Source organism: Onychostruthus taczanowskii, unplaced genomic scaffold (assembly GCF_017590055.1).
Source record: "Onychostruthus taczanowskii isolate IOZ18803 unplaced genomic scaffold, ASM1759005v1 scaffold137, whole genome shotgun sequence".
NCBI classification, from domain to species: domain Eukaryota; kingdom Metazoa; phylum Chordata; class Aves; order Passeriformes; family Passeridae; genus Onychostruthus; species Onychostruthus taczanowskii.
The window spans coordinates 1,834,958-1,857,620 of record NW_024498540.1 but is presented as its reverse complement, the minus strand read 5'-3'; the positions used below and the strand labels follow the sequence as shown (position 1 = coordinate 1,857,620).

The 22,663-nt window shown below is 36.0% G+C and overlaps 1 protein-coding gene across 2 annotated transcripts in view; it reads right to left on the bottom strand.

Moving 5' to 3' along the window:
• CDH12 (cadherin 12) overlaps nucleotides 1-22,663 on the bottom strand; it is a 151,192-nt gene that overhangs the window by 61,007 nt on the left and 67,522 nt on the right. Inside the window, exons 3-4 of one of the 2 annotated variants that reach the window (XM_041397177.1) lie at nucleotides 11,419-11,538; nucleotides 4,573-4,740 (exon numbers count right to left, since the gene is read on the bottom strand). In XM_041397177.1, coding sequence (XP_041253111.1) covers nucleotides 4,573-4,740; nucleotides 11,419-11,538 — 288 coding nt within the window. The remainder of the gene's footprint in view (nucleotides 1-4,572; nucleotides 4,741-11,418; nucleotides 11,539-22,663) is intronic. The other variant, XM_041397178.1, reaches the window with a different exon arrangement.

The following is a 22,663-nucleotide window of genomic DNA, read 5'->3' as shown; positions in this document are numbered from 1 at the left end:
TTCTCCCATTTCTGCTGTGAAATATTTTTTTTTTTTCTCCAGCTTTACTAAGTTCAGAATTTAAACTTTATCCTGTGAAATATTAGGTGATCTATAGCATGGCTTCTTTGGCATAAGTCCTTTGCAAAACTGTGGTCCTGATTATGTGACACAAAAACATTAACGCTGCAGCAGTTTGTGTCCTTTGTTCCAGTCTGCACTTCCTGGCCTTGCTGACCAATGACGAGCAGTGGGATACTGGAGGTCTCAATCCCAGCAGCACCCAGGGATCCTGACCTCTTGCCAGGCCTGAACTTGGCACCAACACTGACCAGATTCTAAAGACTTATTTTTCACATAAACTAAAATTCTTCACAAGTATCCTTTTAGCTATGGTAGTCAAGCAAATGGCAAACTCCTTTTCCTGGCAGGTAATTAGTCCAAATCATTGCAATGCTTTCAAGGAAAAAAAAATATTAATAATACAGTTGTCATGTTTGAAATATAATTCATGCTCTACTTTTTCTCACTTAGTTATTTAGTTTAGCTGTAATTAGCCTAGCATCTCTGTGAATTTCAGGAACACTACACATCATCTCATGCTGCATAACCAAACAAAGCTGACTAAGTAAATCCACATTGATCAAAACTGTTGCCTCTAACACATGCAGGGGAAAAAAAACCAAAAAAACCCAAAAAAAACCAAAAAAAAAAAAAAACCCACAAAAAAAAAAAAACCACATGACCAATACTCTGGAGTTCCCACACTGACATTTTAGCTTGTAAGCCATGTTAAGTGTTTGTTATTTTCACTATCAACACAAACCTCCAATCTTATTCTCATCTGTTTTGTTGAGCATCACTGCTGTAATTTGTCTTTTGTGACATTTGATATTATAGAAAGAAAATGTTTTCAACCTTACTAGCATGCAAAGTACAGGACAAGCTTGGTCTCTTGTGTGTGATTTATTTTGTTTCTTCATAGCAGCAATTGTGCAAAGATGTCATAACTGCAACTCATGCATTAAATGAGACCTGGAGGCTATCTTCTTCAAAGAGGATGATATATTCCATGGTTTCTCTGTGTCATGAAAGCCATCTGAGATTATGCGAAAATTGTGCATTTTTGCACCACCACAGCAGATGAAAGCATACAACAAAATATAAAATACTAAGGCCCCTAACAACAAAGGAAGTAAAATATACAACTAAAACCAGAATGGGAGTGAGCACTGGGCACATGAAGCTTGCCGATGTACTGAGTTTTCAGTCTCCAGACAGATTATTTCCTGTTGCACCCATGGTACCCTTCCAAGAGCTGAAAAGGAAGCTGAAAGGAAGGGGCAGACTGCAACTGTGGTCAGTTTAACAAGCAGTGAGGATGAAGGCAGTAAGAATGATGGTACGAAGAGACCCTCTGGGATGATATGCTTATTGATCAGGTTTGGAGCATCCCACAAGTGCTTTGACAGCATGTCATGAAACTAAAGGACATATGTGAGGTCTGATAAAATAAAAAAGTTTTAGGATTGAAATTTAGGCTAGCAAATGAAACCTGAAGATTAGGACACTGATAGTAGCATAGTTTGATCTAGTCTCACCATGTACAATCAGGAGAAAAAGATTGAAAGGTAGAGCTTTAAATGCCTGGCTGAGAAAAGGTGGTGAGGAGAAGTGAGTCACAATATTAGAATGTTGGAGCACTTGTTAAAGAAGAGGAAAAATGGCAAAATTCCTTTTGGCCATGAGAAAAATAGGCTTATGAAAGTTTAAAAACTTTTCTATGACCATTGTGATACCAAGTGAAAGGTTCAGGAGAATTTTCAGGTGTTGGAAAGCATAAAATTAGGAAAAAAAAAAAAAAAAGCAAAGGTATGCAGTTCAGACAAAGGGTGAAGTTATGAGAATTCTGCATTCTTCACTGGAGAATGCTACAAAAAGAGATGACAGCCCAGTAGGAATTGCAGAAGTGGTAGCTCATGCAGAATCAAACTAGGGACCAGTAAAGAGGAGAAAGAAAGCCTAATACAAAGCCAAGGGTTAAAATGGGACCTAGTTACCCCAGTAGAGGTAACTTTAATGCTTAATGCTAAAGAAGAATATCAGCATTATACCTGTGTTCAATATCTGTGGGAAAGAAGAAAATCAGTCAGGCAGCATAGCATCAAGGAGCAAAGTACGCAGGAAAGTCACAGCAGACTTTGTCCGTAGAGGAATAATGATGCTTGTGAAAGGAATCTTTGTCAACTAAGACTTAAAAAAGAGGACAGTATTAACATTGGGTATTCAGGAAAAGTTCCCTAGTTATTCTACACTTTACAACAACTATAATTAGCTTAAATGCAATACTTGTGCAAGAGCAATAAAAACTACAATTACAAGATGGTTGTATTCAATTAAATAAATAAAAAGATGAAAGTGGAAATAAATAAAACTGAGGCATATTACTATAGAAATTCTGAATGGGATAGCTAAGACTGTTAAATCACTATGGGTGGTGTGGATGCTATCTAGGGATATCATTTAGAGGACCCACAGCAAATGCACATATCCATTAAAAGGAAAATCTGTAAGGGCAAACAACATAGCTAATAAAAGAAAGAACACATCTTTCAAAAAAAATGAAGTTATATCTCAGAGAGGACAATAGAAAGAACCATAAAACCTGCTTTATCTATAAAACCACAGTAAAGAAGACAAAAAATGAGTTTGAATAAATCTCTGTAAACAAGCTAATAATAATTGTCTTTTAAGACATCTGGAAACAAAAGCCTAAGAGGAACTGTATAAAGCAAGCCCAACACTGAAATACAGAAGTGCTCAGAGAAGATAATATCACAAATGTAAAACTTACTATATTTTTTCTTTATTGTTACTGTAGAAAAAACCTGAGGGTTTTTGTTTGTTTGTTTGTTTGTTTTTTGGGTTTTTTTTTTTAATCCTAGAACTTTATAGGGGACTCAGGAGAAGGTTAAATTAGCTATAGAAGCAGTTGTGGAACAAACAGACACAACAGTAACAAATCATTTGGATTAGCTGTTACATGCCAAGAGCCTGAGGAATGAAATGAGGGAACTATTATGATGTGCAATATTTTGCTTCAAACCACTGTGGCAAAAGAAGGCTTGGAGGTATAATATAACTCTGATTTTTTTTTTTTCCCCAGAAGTTCTCCAGGGAGTCCACGGGAGATAAGGGTGGATATGACTGACATGTACAGGCAAAACTATAGGCAAAACAGTTGGAGCAGATTTACTCAATTCAGAGGGAATTTCCCATTCTGAAAAATAAGAAATCAACACAGCTTCTCTAAATAAAGCTGATATTTTGCAGTGCTTTCTGAATTCTTTGAAGAGGTTAACATGCAGGCAATTATGTGAAGATGGATTAAAAACAAATGAGGGGAAGCTGTTAGTTGTATGATATATATTAATCTGTGTACCTCTGACAGAGGATGTGGACTCTGAAATTTAACATAAATTTCAAAGCAATGGGGCAAAATGCTGCAAGAAAAATACATTGCAGGTTGTTAAATATAAAGACATTAGAACTAAATACAATTAGAAAGTAAGGAAGTTTTATGAAGTATTGCTTGGCTTGTTTTGTAGATACCATCTAGACATGAGTGTAAGAGACAGAAGGCATGACCAAATGCATCCTTCTCATAACATGATTTTTCTTACATGCTTGCAAAAACACAATTTATTTTCATACTGAGTAAAAGAAGAATAATTTTTATATGAGAAAAAAACTTCACAGTTGCGGATGTGGTTTTGTACTTATGGAGTATTCATGATACATATGATTTCATGATTTCAATTCATAGGCAAGAAAGAGATGCAAAGTAAAAAGCTGCCATGATCTTACTGCAGATTCATGCAATATATTCTAATATGAATTAGCCTTACTAACGAATTTTAGCAACTAATTATTTTGGCATAGTTATCAAGATATATGCTTGATTAGTTTCTGCATTTTGAAGGTCCGGAATATACTAAACTTCAGTAAATTTATGGAGACAAGTAAGTGACAATCCTCCTAATCATACACAGACTATGAAACTCTTTAAATTAGCATAATTCTGAAAAGCTTCATTTAAACTAACTGATGTGAAACATAATAAATTATCAGTGAATGATCACTGTTTTGAGGCTGTATGTGTTTTCAGGGATAGATATCATCTTCTGTGCCAAGACATCTAAAAATCTGTTCCTGAATATCATATTAGTAATGCTTAGCATGAGCCAGCTCTGCCTTTGGTACCTGGAAATCTCAGGTTATAACCTTTTGTAATTTGAAGGAGTTCATGCAGTTTCCCTTGACAAAATAGTATTTCCCAAATAATTATTATAGTGTAAATGAATGGAACTCAGGCTCAGGCTAGTTTTGTGGAATGATGGCACATATCCTCTTAAACATTCACTCATAATTTCAAATTGAGCTTTATATTATTTTAAAAAAACAGGATGTCTGATTTTTTTCATTATATACTGTTCTTTTTCCAGGATCTCAATTTCTTATCTACAGCATTTTTCCAAATTAATACTTTTAGTCATGCTTATTTGAAAATCAGTACTTTGGAATATTACATACTCTTAGGAAATCTGGGTGGGTTGTCGTTGACATCCGTGAGAGTAATGTTTACAGTGGTAGTACCAGCTAGTCCTCCCAGCTGTCCTCCCATGTCCTTGGCTTGGATTAGAACTTGATATTGTTCTTTCACTTCTCTGTCCATATTTGGCAAAGCCGTTCTTATTACACCTATGAGAAGAAATGGGAAAGAAAAGGAGCAAATAAACAAAGGGCTGTGACTGTCTATTCCTACAAATTAATACCAGATCTCGAACGAGGAACAGAATTCTTCTGAATGGTTTGATGAGAGGAGGTCACATGAAAACATGCAAATCACTCAGGCTTTTCAAAAGTGTTTGTCAGCTATTCAATCACTCAAAATGCCTGTTTTGTCTTTTCAATCAGGTTATGAATGGATGAAAGAGAATGATGCATTTTCACTTGGGATGTGAATGCTGTGATCATAGGTTTGCCACATCAGGGATGAGGAACACTTATACAGAGTAAGGGAATGTGGAAAGAGGTGGCATTGCATTGCAGACCCTGCATCTTCAATTCTTTCCAACCATTCACTTCATAATAATTTCAAGTTACTGTAGGCCAAGACAATGTTCCTCTGTACAAAAGGAGGTCTTTATTAGAAGACACTTCCTTTCCTAGAGAAAGTTTTCTTGATATAGCACAAATATGCAGTGAAAATTTGAGACATTTCCTTTTAAAAAAGGAATAAATATCACAGTAAGACATTGCTTTTAGTCTTTAGTGATTTTGGATAGCTGCTATCTAAGCAGATATGCCATAATCTCCCTTTGGATATGCTAAGAATATATAGAATTGAAAGGAAAACATGGAGAGTGAAAGAGGGGGAGAGAAAGGGAGAGGTACTACTGAACACACAGATTAACTAATGAGGTTGTATAAAGCTAAAAGGTTTGGGGTACTAAAGACTTTCTTGCAATCAAATATGTAGGTGGAAATTCATGCCTTCATCAAAATTTTACAAATACAAATAGCATTGCAAAATTCATTTATGTTATTTATTCAACAGTTATCAGAAAATGCCTAGGCACATTGGTGCAGATAACATGCAAAATTGAAAAATAAACCAATAGTAAGTATGTCCTTCCTGGTTATTATTGATTTAGAAAGTATTATTTTCTAGTATTAAACATTTTGATGTCAAAAGCAGGTTTTTACCTGGCGTTAAAATGAGTTTGAAATGGCAAGAAGAAAACTTCAAGGACCATTCTTATCTTTATAGCAGTTAACCACTGCTGTCTTAACAAGCCAGAATAGGAATCATTAGCTTATAATACTTTTTCAGAGTCTAGAAATAACATTGACCTAAATCTGCTATTTCTGGAACCTATTAAAAATTCCCATTGAATTGAACTCCATAAAAATATCCTTTCTTGCCACCTGTAACATGATGATAAGGACAATATTAGGTATCACCATTTTCCTGCCTCAGGATGGCACATAGTATACTGCTTGCAGCTTGCTTCAAATTGAAATATTGAAATTTAAAACTGAAAAAAAATTTGTTCATATTCATGAGATTCAGAAAAAGTATATTTTTGCAAATAGGATGAACCTTACAGGTTTCCTCTTGATTCTCTTAAACTTAATTAATGCTTATTTTGACATATATTTTGTGGAGGCTATATGTTCCACAGTATTTTACAACGACCTTGGTATGTTCATTCCAAGGAGAAAAGACCTATGGGAATGAAAGCCCTCTTGTGTCATACTAACAAAATTAAATATGAGAATTACAGAATCAAACTATGCTAAGTTGGAAGCCACCCATCAGGATCATTGTGTTCAACTCCTGTCCGTGCAAGACACCACAGGAGACACCCCAAGGACATCCCACATACCTGAGATTGTTTGTACAAATGCTTAATGAACTCTGTCACACTGAAACTGTGATCACTTCCCTGAGAAGCTGTTCCAGTGCCCAACCACCCTCTGGGTGAAAAACCTTTCTCTGATATCAAACCTAAACCTCCCCTGACTCAGCTTTATGACATTTCCTCTAGTCCTGTCACTGGTCAGGAGAGAGATCAGTATCTGCCCCTCCTCTTCCACTCACAAGAATGGGAGAATGTGTGTCTCACAATGAGACTTCCAATCAGTCTCCCCTTCTCCAGGCTCAATGCACCAAGTGACCTCAGTCCCTCTTCATATGGCTTCCCCTCAAGGCCCTTCACCATCTTCGTGGCCTTTCTTTGGATGCTCTCTAGGAGCTCTCATGGGTCTTTTTTATATTATGGCACCCAAAACTGCTGCCAGCACTTGAGGTGAGGCTGCCCCAGTGCAGAGCAGAGCGGGACAATCTCTTTCCTTGCGTGGCTGACAATCCTGTGCCTGATGCACCCCAGAACATGGCTGGCCCTCCTGGCGGCCAGGACACAATGACTCAGACTCAACTGGCCATTGTCCTGGACATCCAGGTTACTTTCCACAGTGCTGCTTTCCAGCCCCTCATTCCCCAGTTTATACACAACCAGTGTATAGACCGAAGTCTTTGTTAAGCTTCTTATGTTTGGTGACTGCCCAGGTCTCTATTTTGTCAAAAATCTGCAGGACCTCCCTGACCCAAGAGAGTAGACAGCTCCTCCCAATAGTGTGTCATCAGCAAACTCACATAGTGTTCCTTGCAGTCCTGTGTCCAAATCATTTATGAGGATGTTGAAGAACACTGTGTTGAGGATGGAACTTGGCAGACCCCCCACTAGTGCCAGGTCACCACTCTGATCACCCCATCACTCAGGTCACCCATTCACTACAACTCTTTGTGCCTGACCTGTGAGCCAGTTGCTCACCCATGACATGATGTGGTGTTTACCCAGCTGTGTGCTGGACGTTTTGTCCAGAAGGATCCTGTGAGAGATGGTATCAAAAGCTTTGCTGAAGTTAAAAAAGATGACAGAAAAAACTAAACATGGGCACACAGCAGGTTGTGAAGAGAAAATGCAATTTATCTGGTTGATATAGGTGTTCTGGGTACAACTAAGTGACTTTCTCAGAAATTCCAGGGGTTTTTCAGAATATGAAGAATGGGCTATCACTCCAGTAGTAAAGTTTCAAATCACCCACTGTTTATTCCTGTCTGGAAGTGTAAGGTCATTCTATATATTTTTCTGGGAAAAAAAACTTTTATCTTTAGAAAAAAAAATCTATCAAAATAATTTTTATGTCTAGCAATTCATGGGCAATTTTTTTTTCTGCCTACTCTATTTCAAAGGCTTATACAAAATACTGAGAAATATTATTTCTTCCAAAATCAGTTCATATGGACATGACAAATGTGTATTAGAGTTATCTTACCAGCAAAAGAGAAGAATAAAGTAGAGGTAAGGATCCATGGGAAGGAAAGGGCTACAAATGCTGGTATTTCATTTACAGCATCATAAAGAATATCTAAATTCAAATCAAAGCGTTGTTAACATGTAGAGGCCTTATGTGCATGTGATGGTGTTCCGAGTTTTTGTAAGTCATTTTACATTAAGATTTTACAAAATTGTTCAACTGCAGAAGTGAATAACATTGATTATCTTTTTTTTTTTTTTTGTCTTTTCAGATGTCATCAATATCAAATGTGTAGAAAAATATGGTCTCCATGAGATTGCTGAAAACTGAAAATAGTATGTATGGGACTTGGGCCATAAGATTTTCTTTCCAAAGTTATTGACCCATAATTCAGCACGAGATCACTCCCTTTTGTGGAAAAGAAAACACAGATTACAAGAAAAATCTCGTGCATAAATGTTAACATCAATACTTCTGCTGATACCAATTTGGATTTCAATAATATAACTGAAGTCAGAAGATGGACTAGAATGCAAAGTCTAACAAAACCTGGTAACATCTAGCCATAAATAAGAATATTGACCTCAAAAACATATCAGAAAATTGGGTAGAAAGGACATTTTTATGGTGGAAATGTACATTTTTATAAGAAAAAGAGAATATACAGAGGAAAGAGAAGAGAGGTAATCTGTTTTAAGATAAATTCTCATGTTAAAAACCCCTCACATTGAAATCAGGAGAGAAATTTTATAGCATTTAAAAGTACCCCTGACACACAAGGCTTGAGGCCTTACAATGTGGCATTCAAACAGTTGCTCTCCAGAAGATACTGTACTTCATGTAACCTCCCTGAAATATAAATAAAAGCTAACTCTCCTGTTTCCACATAGTTTGCTTATCTCCAACAAAAAGATGGAAAAAGATTAGGAGGTCAATAAAGACAAGGAGAAAAAGGGGCAGCTGTGACATTCAGACCCATAGAGGTTGAAAACTATTTAAGTGTACTAGTTTCATATCAGAGTAAATGTGTAACACCTCTTAGGAGTGAAAGAGGAAAGAGTATGTGCTAAGTCATGTGCTTGACAAACACGACCCTTATTTCACACATAAAGTTATGGTCAGCGGTTTCACTGTTACTGCTTTCCAATGGGATCTTGAGCTAGCAACAGAAATTTCCACAAGCATATCAACATCTGTGCCGTAGAAGCTAAAGACACAAACAATGTTGGGAACTGTTTGGGAAGGAATAGAGAACAGAAGTGCGGTTAAACAGCTCTATACATCCATATCAGCTGCCTTCCTGAATACTGTGTGCACTTTCTCACTCTGAGGAGGAGAAGGATGATTATTGGTATGGAATGGCGTCTGAATAAAGAAGTCTTCAATCTGGAAAGAGTCATTTCAGGGAGAATATAAATAGAAATTAACTATTCACTGTCTTATGTAATGTGTGAGATATGAAACAAGTTAAGAGATGCCCCTCTTTCAAAAAAAGAGCAAGAGGAGCAGGTTCTTAACCAAATAAACTTTTGCTGTGGAATTTCTAGTTGGTGGGTATGCAGCTGCTATACCCCTGAACAAGTCAAATATACTGGAAGTGGAAAACTTGTGAAGGAGAAATACTTTCAGACTTTTAGTTACTTTGACCCTGCTAGTCACCCAGGAACTTTGAAAGGACAAGTTCTTTCAAGACTAGAAATGTATTTCAGGGGTACATCACTAAACACTTTTCGTCCCGCACTAGAGTTAAGCAGGCCATCACTTTTGGAAACACAACACAGGGTAGAAACTTAGCATAGATGTTCCTGTGTTCTTTAAATAACTACAAGATTATGTCTCAAAATTGTTTTGCAATGCAAGAGATGGCAAAACAAGCCAGCAACAACACAAAAAATGCTTATTCATCTGCTGGGGTGTTCTGAGTTTGTCATTGTACCAAAATGACTTTTTTCCCCTTTCCTGCCAAAAGCACTCAGAACAGATTTCTGCAGTAAAACTCAGCAGTCAAAAACTACTGTATAAACTCCTCAGTTATAAAATAAAGATTTTGAAACAGCAGATCTGTAGTACTGCCCTGGACTTCTGGATTTTAGACCAAATCCTTAGGCATCATTCTGTGCAATGTTATTCACATACTGTTTACCTCTAAAGTCACTGTTAGACCCATGAGTAATTGTCATAATGTGAACTTCCTAACATATGACATGTTACAGCATATTATTGATGCTTGTAGAAGCATGAATCTATATGCTTTTTTTCTGGCATAGGATTTTAAACTACGCTGGCCTAATGTTTCACCAATCTTCCTCTACAGCTGTGTCCATTCTTTTAGCACATGAAATTCATTTAAGGTAATAGCCAGGTTTGTGTGATGTTCCAGGGCTTGTAGGGTGCAGGCCATCACCTATGGTTGACTCACTATTGAGTAGCAGATGAGAACATATGACACAGCCATTCAAAGTGCCATGGGAGAAATAGTTCTTCTTCCATGTACTACTTTTTTTTTCTTGTGAAACTTGTACTAAAACTCCAATTTTGGCTCCAGTAAATCTTTTTCTTGCCACTGAATTTATACCATTCTTTACAAAACTGAAATGAAAAATAAAATATAAAGGCAACTACTTTTTTTCCCCAGACACCCAAAGAAGTCCTATTTCAGTCTGAAAAATAAAATTGCTCACTGCAAAATGCAGTACGATTTCCTGCTAAATGGAGCATGGAGAAAAGGAATGTGTACATTGGAGATGGAGCTCTCACAGTCTTGCAAAGCTCCACCTTCATGGCTATAGGCCCTGAATCTGACATTCAAGTACAGCTACATTGGAAGGTGATACTATTTGCTGAAAGGAGCATATGGATAGCTTTCCCTATAGCACACTCAGGATGCCACAATGTGTGTCATTCACCATGTACTTTATCGCTTCCTCAACTGAATTGCTAAATATAGAATCAAGAATGACATTTAGAAATATAGGACAAGATACCCAATTTACATGTCTACCAACCTCCCAAATACTTCAGTCTCTTTAAACATATTATCTTTTTCTGCTCACACATCCATTAACCCCAAAGATAATATGCCCCAGGAAAAGAGGAGGGAAGGAGACAATTACCTGTTCCACAGTCTCAACTTAGGTCAACATAACAAAACAATAATTGCTGGAGAATTTCTGACTGTATGTTCAGCAAGTAAAAATGCTGAGAAGACCCAAGTTAAAATACTCAATCATCAGGGGAAAAAAAAAAAAAAAAAAGGATGCATGTTGAAGACAAAGCTTTATCTTAGGGAAATGGCAAAACATTGAAAAAATATTCATTCCATGTAGACATATTTTAGATATTCCAGTAGTGACTGGACGAGCATGTTTCTTTTGTTTGTACAACACATTGTAATTCATAAAAAGCTAGTCAATACTCAAAAGTGAATCGTGGGAAATTGCTCTCCTGGATTTTGGCCATATCAACCAGGTCCATATTTATTCATTGATACTGCCTACATGAATCAAAAAACCCAAAGCTTAAATTTTCCACTATTGCTGATAAACTATTTACCTGTCTTAGGATCAATGGAGAAATATGGCTGCCCCTGAAGAATGCTGTAAACCACTCTAGCACTGTTTCCATAAGTGGGATCATCAGCATCTGTCGCTTTTACTTGAAGCACATATGCTCCTGCAAAGAAACACAGGTAATCAAATTTTTGTCATAGAGCAGTGATCAGGGATATTTCAGACACATTAGACCAGTTGCTCATGGATTCTTTTGCAATTCTTGTTCCACTGAAAAAAAAGGTGAGAATAAAATTGTTAGTTCTTCAGGTCCATGCTAGTAGCCATCTAGGTAATAGCTAAGGCATAAAGGGAAAGAAAGGGAAAGGTATGCACCATCAGAAGATACTTATAAATAGTTTATGATTTTTTGCAAAAACCTTTTACATAAAACATACAGAATGGAGGTTTGGGAAAACTCAATATTAAATTTTGAAAAAGGATTATACCCCACAGCTTTGTGAAAAAGTAGACAACCATGAAAGAAAAATATGGGAGTTGCCTTTAAAACAAGTGTTTGGTCGATCAACTCCTGAATCTTCAGTAAGATCAAGTGAACCAAGCTCTAAGTACATTAAAGAACTGCACTGCAGTCTCCTAAAGTTGGAATTCATATTCTTACTGTAGAATGAAATTAGGTGTTTAGTTCAGGTAGTTGTCTTTAAAATCCAGGCTTGAGTACCCTTGCCCTTCCAATACAGCTCAGTAAGAATTAGAAATACTGTGGAGGAAGTATTCCTTGTCGCTTTGTTTTCAGCCATAACTATAGACCAGATGTTGTGCAGTTTTCTTTACATTACAACTTAAAATGGACCAATGGAGCAAAATAAATGCACATGAAAGCAGAAAATTCACTGCAAATGGAGAAAGTCCACAGAAATATCTTGTTCCTCCTGCTGCTTGTTAATCTGTTTACTTGCATTTCCTCACTGCCCCATAATTAAAATAATTTTCAAACTATAATCTGCAGCAAAAAATAGCCTGCCACAGTGTTAGGCTTTCCCATCAGCCTTGAAGAATGTTTTCCTATGATCTTTGCAATTCAATGTTGGAATTTGCATTGTTGATTTGGAGTGAAGATTGCCTACATGAGAAACAGCACAGCGATGTGTGTAATCTCCACCATTCCTGTTTTAATCAGCATTGTGCATTTGGAGGTCATTGGACATTTTTTCAAGAATATTCATGGAATATTGCAAGACCTTTAAGACTTCTATTTTTCTGCAATGAACATTGAAAAGTTTTAAAAAATATTCAGAATTGGAAATAAACCTTAATGGACTTGTCAAAGTTTTGTTCTGGGAGTACCTCACTGAGAGATGTTCCACATGAAAGGTCCTATGACTTTGGCAGGAAAGTAACAGCAAAGGTTAACTGTTTGAAGGACAATTTTTTCAGTGCCCGGCCCACGTAACCTCGTCATACAACAGCAATGACTGACAGTGGTGCTGAGAGGTTTGGTACTAGCATTGTAAACACTTGCTGCATGATGGCAGGACAAACTTCTCCTGTTATGGTTTTTTGAGCAATAGGGAATGAAAAGCTGTTCCAAGAGATATTCTATCTCCTGAGGAAAACACAAAAAACTTAAGTGTTATTTGATTAACGATCACTTTTTAAAGTTAATGGGCACATCATGTTCTTAAGCTGACAGGAAATTTCATTAAAATCAACTTCTAAACGAAAGAAAATATCAGCAAATAATAAGTGAATGAATGAAAATAAATACCACAGCTAAATCCATATCTATATCTCCTCACTCAAAAAAGTGATCATGCAATGTGAAGAAAGCAGACACTGGCCATCAAAGTTCCTGAAAATTCTGTCACCAACTGAGGTGCTTGATGATTCCTGCACATAACTGATTATTAGTGTAGATATTCCTAGGTACATGCTCCAGGTTGTCCAACTTTATTATACAAAAGGAAGAAGAAAAGTTGATGTACAAACTAAGTCTTATTAAGGGAAACATACAGAGTCTGATAAATAGCTGGAGCTGAATATGAAAAATATTCCATTTCACATTGACAGCACTTTCAACTGTATTAACCTACCTGTCAGATCTTTTAAACTAACAGATAATATGTAAAGTTTATCTTTTTATGAGAGACCTGGCATGATGGTTCGTATTTTTTAATATGCCTCCAGTCATTTACTTATTGAAATGCATACTTAATGTTCTAAATGGGTTTTCTGAAATTGGTTTCTCATCCTTTCAGTATTATCAAGTATTGCTCTTTGTATCTAACAAGCTTTCTATTTTATTGCAAGGCATGAAACCAATGTATTTTTAAAAGTAGACTCTAAAATCAAGTTATATTTTTCCAGGCAATAATGCAGGGCACTACAGCTGTAAGCCTTTAATGCGAAAATGTCATGAGGAAGGATCACATTAACTATACTTCATGACATTTCAATTAAAATATGTACTTACATTACTACATGGAGTAATGAAATGAAAAAAAAGATACAATGTTTCTTTTTAGGGAAATAACTTATATGACAGTCAACGTTTAAATATATTTTTAATTTTTCATGTGCAAGCAACACACATTTGATGCAAAGCATTACAAAATGCAGAAAAAAAGAATGATGTGCTTTAGTTATTTATGTTTTATAAAGAGAAAACAATAATGTTAAACCATTGACACAGCTCAAGAAATGGTATGGAATTTTAAAGATTGTGTTTTCTTTGAAAAAATAAAAGTGGTATTGAAAACTAACATTCTGTAAATCACAGCAAATCAAGCACGCCTGAATTTTACTCTAAAATTTTACTGCTAAAACTAAAGGACACTCATCAATAACTGCTAATAGAATGGAGCCTAAGATTTATAACTTGTTGGCAAAACTGACAGAAATAGTACTAATAAAAAAGCCTTGTTGTTTATATCAGAATAACTGTAAGGATCTGTAGGACATCTGAGTTTATACCATAAGAGAAATGTTTATGAAATATTGATTTGACTTCTAGAACAATTACCTTATTATTTTTTTTCCATGCCAGTCCTATTGGTAAAAATAAAAAGAATCTTTGAAAGAAGACCAATAGTGATGGAATCTTTTGTCATCCAAGGAGTACTACAAAGAAATTTCAAAATATTCTAATAATTGGTTTGAGATTTTTAAATTGCCTATTATGTCAAAATTTGTTTAAAAATTATTTTAAAGTTTAGACCCTCCCAAAGTTTGAAACAGAATATTTGATTCATTGATTATCTTTCCTGTTTTGGTTTTGTGGTTTTTTTTTCCTTATAAAAGACTAAAATATTGACCCTTTTTATTATTTCAACAGAGAAACATATTTTAACTTCACCAAAATGTAGTTGGGGTGGGATATCTTGCTCTCCGTTGAGCTATTTCTGTCATTCAAAGTAATCAAGCATGAAATCTGAGCTTTTTATGTTTAGTTTGTTGACCTGAAGAGCATGACAAAGAGTACACAAAACTTGACTGGGACTAGTTAAAAAGGTTATTTCATTGTAAAGGAATATGAGAGGATTCAATGCTATGAGAATAACAGAGCAGACTTATTTAAACATGATTCCCGAAAAAAAAAAATAATGCACAGTCAATAGAATTGCAAAGACAAACTAGAATGGAGACGTTGATATGTTATGTATTTTCTTGTTAAGAACAGCTTACACTAGGCCTGCAAATCCCATTATTTTTGGTTACAAATGCCAAAATTCAGTTAGGTAGTAGCAGTGCATTGTTTTACACAGGAAATGAGGGTCGCCTGCTTCAAGGCTTTGAAGAGGTAAGAGAAGGCTGGATGGGAGCAGTAAGTTTTAAAGGTTAATTGAGAAAGGAAGGGATGCTGAAATTATCATATCACAAGACTTCAAGTTTTCCATAGGCTCTGGCTGGAGCCTCCCTCCACTCCACAGTGATCAGAGGTTCAGTCAAAGCAGGTGACCCAGGCCTCATCCTGTCAAGCTTTGAATTTCTTCAATAAGCAAGATATCACTCCTTTGGTGATACTGTCCAGCAGATTCCTACCTCAACTTTTCTCGTTTGAAATTCAGGGCTCTGATTTTGCCACTTTTCTTGTTCACCTTTTTTTCCGGTCTTTTGTTAGTAGGAAATGAGTTTGTGACATTGTATGTGAATTTTCATGGAATTACTTTTTGTAATGGACTACCAAAGGTAGTTTCATTTACTTCATGGTAAGTAAAGACATGATTTCCTTGTACAGTCAAAAAAACTGTCATCTTGCTGCACAACCTCTCCCCTTCCACATGCATTATGTAGTACTTTTGAAAGAAATTAGATGATTGTGAAAATATTTTTTTATGGGAAGGGTGAAGGAAGAGCACAGCTGCTGGCATAGAAACTAACTATTTTGTGCAATGTTCTTTCTAAACAATTCCAAAAATAGCACCATGGCAACCCAAACAGCATCCATCTTCTTATCAGAATTGAAGTAAAAATTGAATCAACACATTTCATAGTTGTGGGTTTGGGGTTTTTTAAGTTTAAGAAAAAAAAGAAGTGAATTTATGGCTCACTGCAGCACTACATTGCAATTCAGATCATGAGATTACGTGTCTCAATAAATATTCCCCTGACCTGCCACTAGTAGTTTCAGCAAAACTCCGGCACACAGAAGACACGTGCATTTGTAAAGAGAGATGCTGACATTGCCCTTTTGGGGCTTATCTTCTATAGAAAAATTACCAGTAATAAGTTTTGAATATATACTCTGGACGCTGACTCCCACAAAAGTAATGTGAAAAAGACATATTTTACTTGGAAAAGTCAGTTTCCAGTTTATGTATTCATGGCTGTGCAGCCCTGATAATAACACAAGCTTGCTGGCTCCATCAATATCTTGAACACTAGACACAATCAGGGAAGCACACTTTATTCCTGTTTTGCATTCCAGACATCACCCTGAACATATATATTTCTCTCAGCTGTCAGAAGTGGCCATGGCCACAAAAGCACTACTGCCATTCCCTTTTGTAATCGATGAAGAATGGCAGCCTTTTGCTAATAGTTTTGCTAAAAGCAGCTGTTGCAAATCTCAGCATTTAGTGCATAATCAAGCATATTTCTAATATGTCTAGAATAACAACAATCCAGGGAGTATGGAAGCTGGCTTTTTTTTTTTTTTTTTTTTCCTGCTGGTCATCCCTGTCTCCCTCATGGATGATGAGGGAAATCAGGGGAAACCTGCTGTGGTAGTTTCAGCTAATTGTTTAGCTTAGAAATCAGTGAAGCAATTATTTTCTTTCTCCCTTTCTTTTTCTTTTTTTTTTTTTTTTTCCTTTTTGTTTTTTTTTCTTTTTTTGGTACCATCATTTGTTGGGGTCAGCCAGAGTTAAGCAACTCGGTGTGGCTCAGCTAATAATGCCTGTTATTCACTGAATATTTATTTAATTTATTTATTTCTATTAATTTAAGCTATTCATTTATTTATAAAGACAGTCAGTGGCTTACACAGTCTCAAGGCTGTGATAATGTTTACAGATATTATGCTTCTGAAGAAAATTAGGAGCTTGCAATAGTAGCTAATAGTCTAAACCCAATATGCACATAAAGGTGTGGCCTGGTAAAGTAACTGCTGGAAATTATGCATAAGGAGAACAGCAGAGGAACCAATTAGCAAATACTAAGCTTAATACCTACCTGTTTGAGAAATACACCTCTGAAGAGTGATTTTTCCGTTCTGTTTTCAAGATTGTTTTCATCTTAACAATAAGACAGAAGTTCTTCTTATATATATATGAAATTTAGCAAACAGAAAAAATTAGCTTTGACTTCTGCTTTTATCTCGACAGCTTGATTATTTTTCAGGCTATGACTTAACAGGGATTTAAGTATGCCAGTATACCTTCATGGCTAGGGTAGGTGAGATAAAAATAACCAGTACACTCTCTAATCATGATAGCTGTACTGGCAAATCTCCCATTGTAGATGTTTCTGTGCTGATAAAAGCATGCTTTTGCTGCCTTAGTTTATGTTTTTCAGTAAGGTGGTTTAAGTTGTATTAGAACCTATATGATATCAAATGCTATGTCTCAACCAGACAACTTTCCCAAAAACACCATTGGAAATCAGATATGTTGTGGGAAATACCTTCTTTGGTGAAATTGCAACACAATTAATTTTAGCCCTGCTCAATGCACTGAAATCTTAAAGGCCTGAAGAAAAATGATTCAACCCTAGAATAACAGCACAAAGAGTTGCTATTCATTTATTAATCTGTAAAATTGTTTCCATGCAATTAAAATATTTTTTCGGACTCAAATGTTCAAAGAAAGCACTAAGTTAAATTTGATCAAGGAAAGTGATACACTGGAACTGATTCCAAGTGGATGCAGCCTGATGATTGTTACGATATTTACCTGGACAGGAATTGTTAGTATCAGCTGCATACCCTTTCAAGCATAGATTCTTCTCATGCCAGATAAAAGAGTATTAGATAAAGCATTTTTAAGCATTCACTTTTCTCATGGAAGAGGACCTGGAAATTCTTAATGTGTGACAAAGGACTTGAAATTGTGACACTCCTCCTGACAGCTTTCAAGCCCACTTGCCCCCAAAATAAAGTATGCCAAAAATGGTGGCCATCACATAAAAAACTCAGGAGAAAGCAACTCACAGTGTTACTTCCACTATTTTATGGTTTGAAGTTTTCATGAGCTGGAGTTTCACACATCAGTTCTTCAAATGTCAAATGATTTATTCAGAATGTAGTAATAAGAAAACTGGAGCTTTACAGGGGATACAAGAAAAAAAAAATTACTGTGAAATAAATGTCATTCAGAGTGAATGTAGGCTAAAGAGACCCGGTTTTGAATCTCAGTAGATGTTCTAATGCTATATGGAGGCTGGGTTGTTTCAATATTTTTTACCAGATATTGGACCTGTTTAGAAATAATTTGATTCTATGTTCACCCAGGTATCTTTAGCTAAGCAAAGTTGATTTCTACACCAGTATTTGGTGAAAAAAAAAAATTTTTAAATTTTGAATGAAATAAAGAATTTTATCAAGGCCATTTCCCCAGTTATATTTAGAGTCATGTACTTACTTAGGCTCAAGAATTTGTAACGGAATTACATACTTATGTGGTAACATTTCAAGGAAATTACATTTGGAGATGTTGATGACTGAGCACTTCTAAAGTTTACATTGCCTATATCACATTTCTTTCTACCTTCTTAAAATATTGTGGGGTTTTTTTGTTTGGTTGGGGTTTTTTTGGTTTTTTTTTTTTTTGTTTTGTTTTTTTTGGTTTGGTTTGGTTTTGTTTTGTTTTGTTTTGTTTTTTAATTTTCCACTTTTTCCCACTCAAAATCTACAAATATGCCAAGGGTAATGTGACTTCTACACAATCAAGTATGCAATGAGATTCTCTATGAAAGTTGCTGACTTTGATTATTTAATCAGAATATTCCTTTGAAGACTTTCCTGCTACTTGAAGATCAAAGTACTGAAGAATTCATAGAATTCTACCCTATACATTTGCACTAAAATTTAAAATGTAATCTGATCCATTCAGTGGCTTAATTCATAATGTCAATACTATTTTACACAGCTCTCTACATCAATACCCAACTACAATAACCTGTGGTGAGAGGAGACAGTAACCCCATATACCCACCATAGGGGTATGACTATAGGGGCTTCAGAACACAGAACAGCATGGATATCCTCAGGCTTGACAAGAGGTTCCCCTCATGCAAACCCATGTGCAAGAATAAGAGAAATGGCAAAAGAGGGATTGTTACTTTATGTGGCATCAGGTACGTCTTCCATCACAAATGGTATTTAACAGAAAAAAGGGGAAGAAATACAGCATCTGAAAACATTCAGGATAATAAGCCCCTGTGTAAGCCCTGGTCTGATTCCACCTATGACCAATTTGCACCATGAAACATACCATTTCCAAATACCTCTTATCTTTTGCCACAATAACTGAACAAATTACTCCTAAAACAAAGCTAATGATCTAATTTCTCTTTCTACAAGAACAGTACAAGGAACTGAAGGGAGTCAGAAGTTTGTGATGGATGAATAGAGAGAGCTTAAACAGAGCTCACTATGGCGACTCTTCTCATCTGAGCTTTGTGTTCCCTCTCAGAAATCCCATCCCTGTTGTAGGAATGACCCAGTGACTTATAAAGGTACAAACTTAGGTTAGCTTCAGATTTCCTTAATAGTTCACAGCAGCTGGTGGACTTTGAACATGCAGCTGAATCATCCTTGCAGCAGATGCTCTTGAAAGAGTGGGAACAAACAACTGGCAACAGAAAACCATGCAGGCATTAAAGGTCCAAGTGGACAGACTTTAAATAGAGCCTTCATGTTAATGGTAAGCACATAATTAATTCCACTTTGTTCTTTCACTAGAGGGGTGTTAGCATCACTATCTTTGGAAGTTCTCAGGAACAGATCAGAAATGCATTAGGAACAACATATATGTGGTGATCCTCATGGAAATGCATTAAGTGAATCTGAGATTCCTTCTGTCCTAGCTTTGTGATGACTTTCCTCCCTTCTGAGAACCTTGTTCTTATGGCTATAATGTAAGTGCTTTAATTTGGTTCAGGAGTGTACTATTGAAGCAGATCTTTCCCTTGTCCTCAGTACGCTCTTTCAGCGTGTGAACTTGATGATTTTGGGTTACAGCTAAGATGGAAGGTAGGTGTGCACTTGATGCAATGCTACTGTTAATAGGTAGTTGATGAGAGCTTATTTGAAACCATGAGGGTTTCAAATACTCTGGATGCCAAATTCTTATAACATACTGTTTCATCACACAGCTCTGTTCCTATTGCATCATGCTACTGCCTAGTATAACATCACATTATTTTCAGAGCCTTTAAATACTATAGCATTACAAAAGTATCATTATTATTTCACATCAGGAACAGTTGCAACTAAAATAGCAAAAATCTACAAAGTATTAACTGAATATCTAAAATGCTATCATAGTACAACTACACATATTTGGCCAATTTAATGGCATTGAAAAGAGAACATTTTAGTGATTAGGAGAGAGAAGGAATTCAAACCACAAGATCATATCACACATATGGAAGTTTTAAATAATAACTTACAACTGAGCATGATTCTCCTGTCTCAAATATAGTAGCGTGACAACTCCCTTCTTTTCATGTGCTTGCATTAGGTTTTGATATTTTTTTCATAAAAACATTTTAAAACCTTCTAGTGTACCAGTCTGATTTTTTGTTGATCTGAACATTAAATGAAATTTTGCATTTACTTATAATTTGGATAAATATAATGCTTTGATGATACCATCCTAGTAAACAAAACCTCAAGCATCCTTCTCAGCAGGCAAATTTCTGGACTGTGTGCTGCCAGAGTGGGGACATACATCCAGTTTTATTAGGAAAAGTCCACTGAGCCAAAGAAAATGTCAGTGTTTCACTGGAGGAATGCGCTTCCCAGGCATAACTGGGAAGATGTTCTTTGCCAAAAGATTACAGAGACATGTTTTTCATTTTTTTCTGCCTTACTAAGCACACCTCAATTTCAGGATACTGCATGCAGAGTTTTTCTCAGCATGAGGAAAGACTGAAGCAGAAGATGGTAACAGAGATCTGGTCTTGTTCTTAATTCAGTAGCAGACTGTTACTTAACAAATTATCTTACTGTTTCTTAGGTTCTCCATGATAAAATGAAAACAGGAGCCTTCAGACCCTCAGTGGTAGATGCTCATCTAAGACAGTTTAATGTGCAATGACTTCTGGTGCTCTGGTAGTGTGATGGTAATAGAGATGTCTTCTGTTAAATCATTGATCATGACATAATAATATACACATAATATACATATTTTGAAAATGTAGCAGAATACCACACCATCCCAAAGTAAGACATGAAGAAGCACATCCTAATTTTCAAATCCCTCAAATTTATGTCTTTGAAAGAATATGTACTACAGTCAAGAAGCAGTCAAATAACAATCTCAAGAGCTGACAGAATGACAATATTGCCTATTTTGAACAAAATTTTATAAGTGAATAAATGTTATGATAGAAGAAAGAATCTTGCAACCTGTGGCTGTGCAAACACCCAATATTCTTTGTGGCCAACTTGTTAAAAACTGAAAGACAGTGTGGCTTTTGGAACAAACAAAAAACCTGAAGGAAAAATATGATTTTAGTCAGTACACAGAAAGCATTTCAGTTTTGAGCATGGTAAACAGGCAAGAGCAAGAAAGCTTTTGTTTCCAGGGTTGCATTAGGAGTGGAACACATTCAGGTATGTTGTGGGAGTTCTCAGTTCAGATGATTTTTTTGCCTGAGGAAATTCAAATGTGTACTGCCCATCTTTCTGGAAAATTTTGTACATGTGACTGCTTATATATTTCATTTAATCATTCACAAGGGTATACACCTGTTTTCTAAAACAGCTTCCTGACTCATGCAATCTTTCTTTCATTTTGTTCCATCTCAGTTTCTTCTGTATGATCACTCCTCATCAATGGAAATTTGTGTTTTCAGAAACATGAAACAACATTATCAAGTGAGCCTGAAAGACACACATTTATCTATGATAGGTGAAATATGACCACTGCTGGTAGAGAAACAAAAAGTATAGTCTTCTACATAAATTGGAGATCTGTATTAAAAATTTTCCCTGACGCATTTTTATGTGTGCGTAATTGGCTAACTGGCAAACAGATTCAAGACATTTTGAATTGAGCTTTTAAGTGAGTGAACTCTTCATTGACACAAAATTTACTTCTGTAGCATTCTTGCCTTTTGTGACTCAGTTTCAACCTCCTAAGAGGGATTCAAGGAAGTGTTGTAGCAAGAAATGAAGGAAAATATGAAGAAGGAGGTTTGAAGTATGGGACAAAACCCCCACCTCCTCTGCTTACAGAAGAAAATAATTCTAAGATTGCTCTATTTTATAATTAATATTGTTTTCATCAGTGTGTCCTAGTTGTGGGCACTGAAGTATACTGTTTAACTTCAGGCACCTGAGACTCAATCTCAACACTCTAAAAGTTAATGTACCTGCCTGTCCCAAAATATGGACAGTGTTCTTTTATCAATTAAATTTTAATTCATCTGTTATTTAAAAATAAGCCTGAACCCTTATGGGATAATCTGTGTTATACTGACTGCGTGGGTTCTGGCTGCAAATCTTCTAACTGGAATGATGCCAGATCAGATGAAGAGCCAGCCAGTGGTCCTGGGGTTATTCCAGATGACATTAAAGGCTGTTTTAATGTATGTACCACTCTTCCCAGAGTCCAGACCTC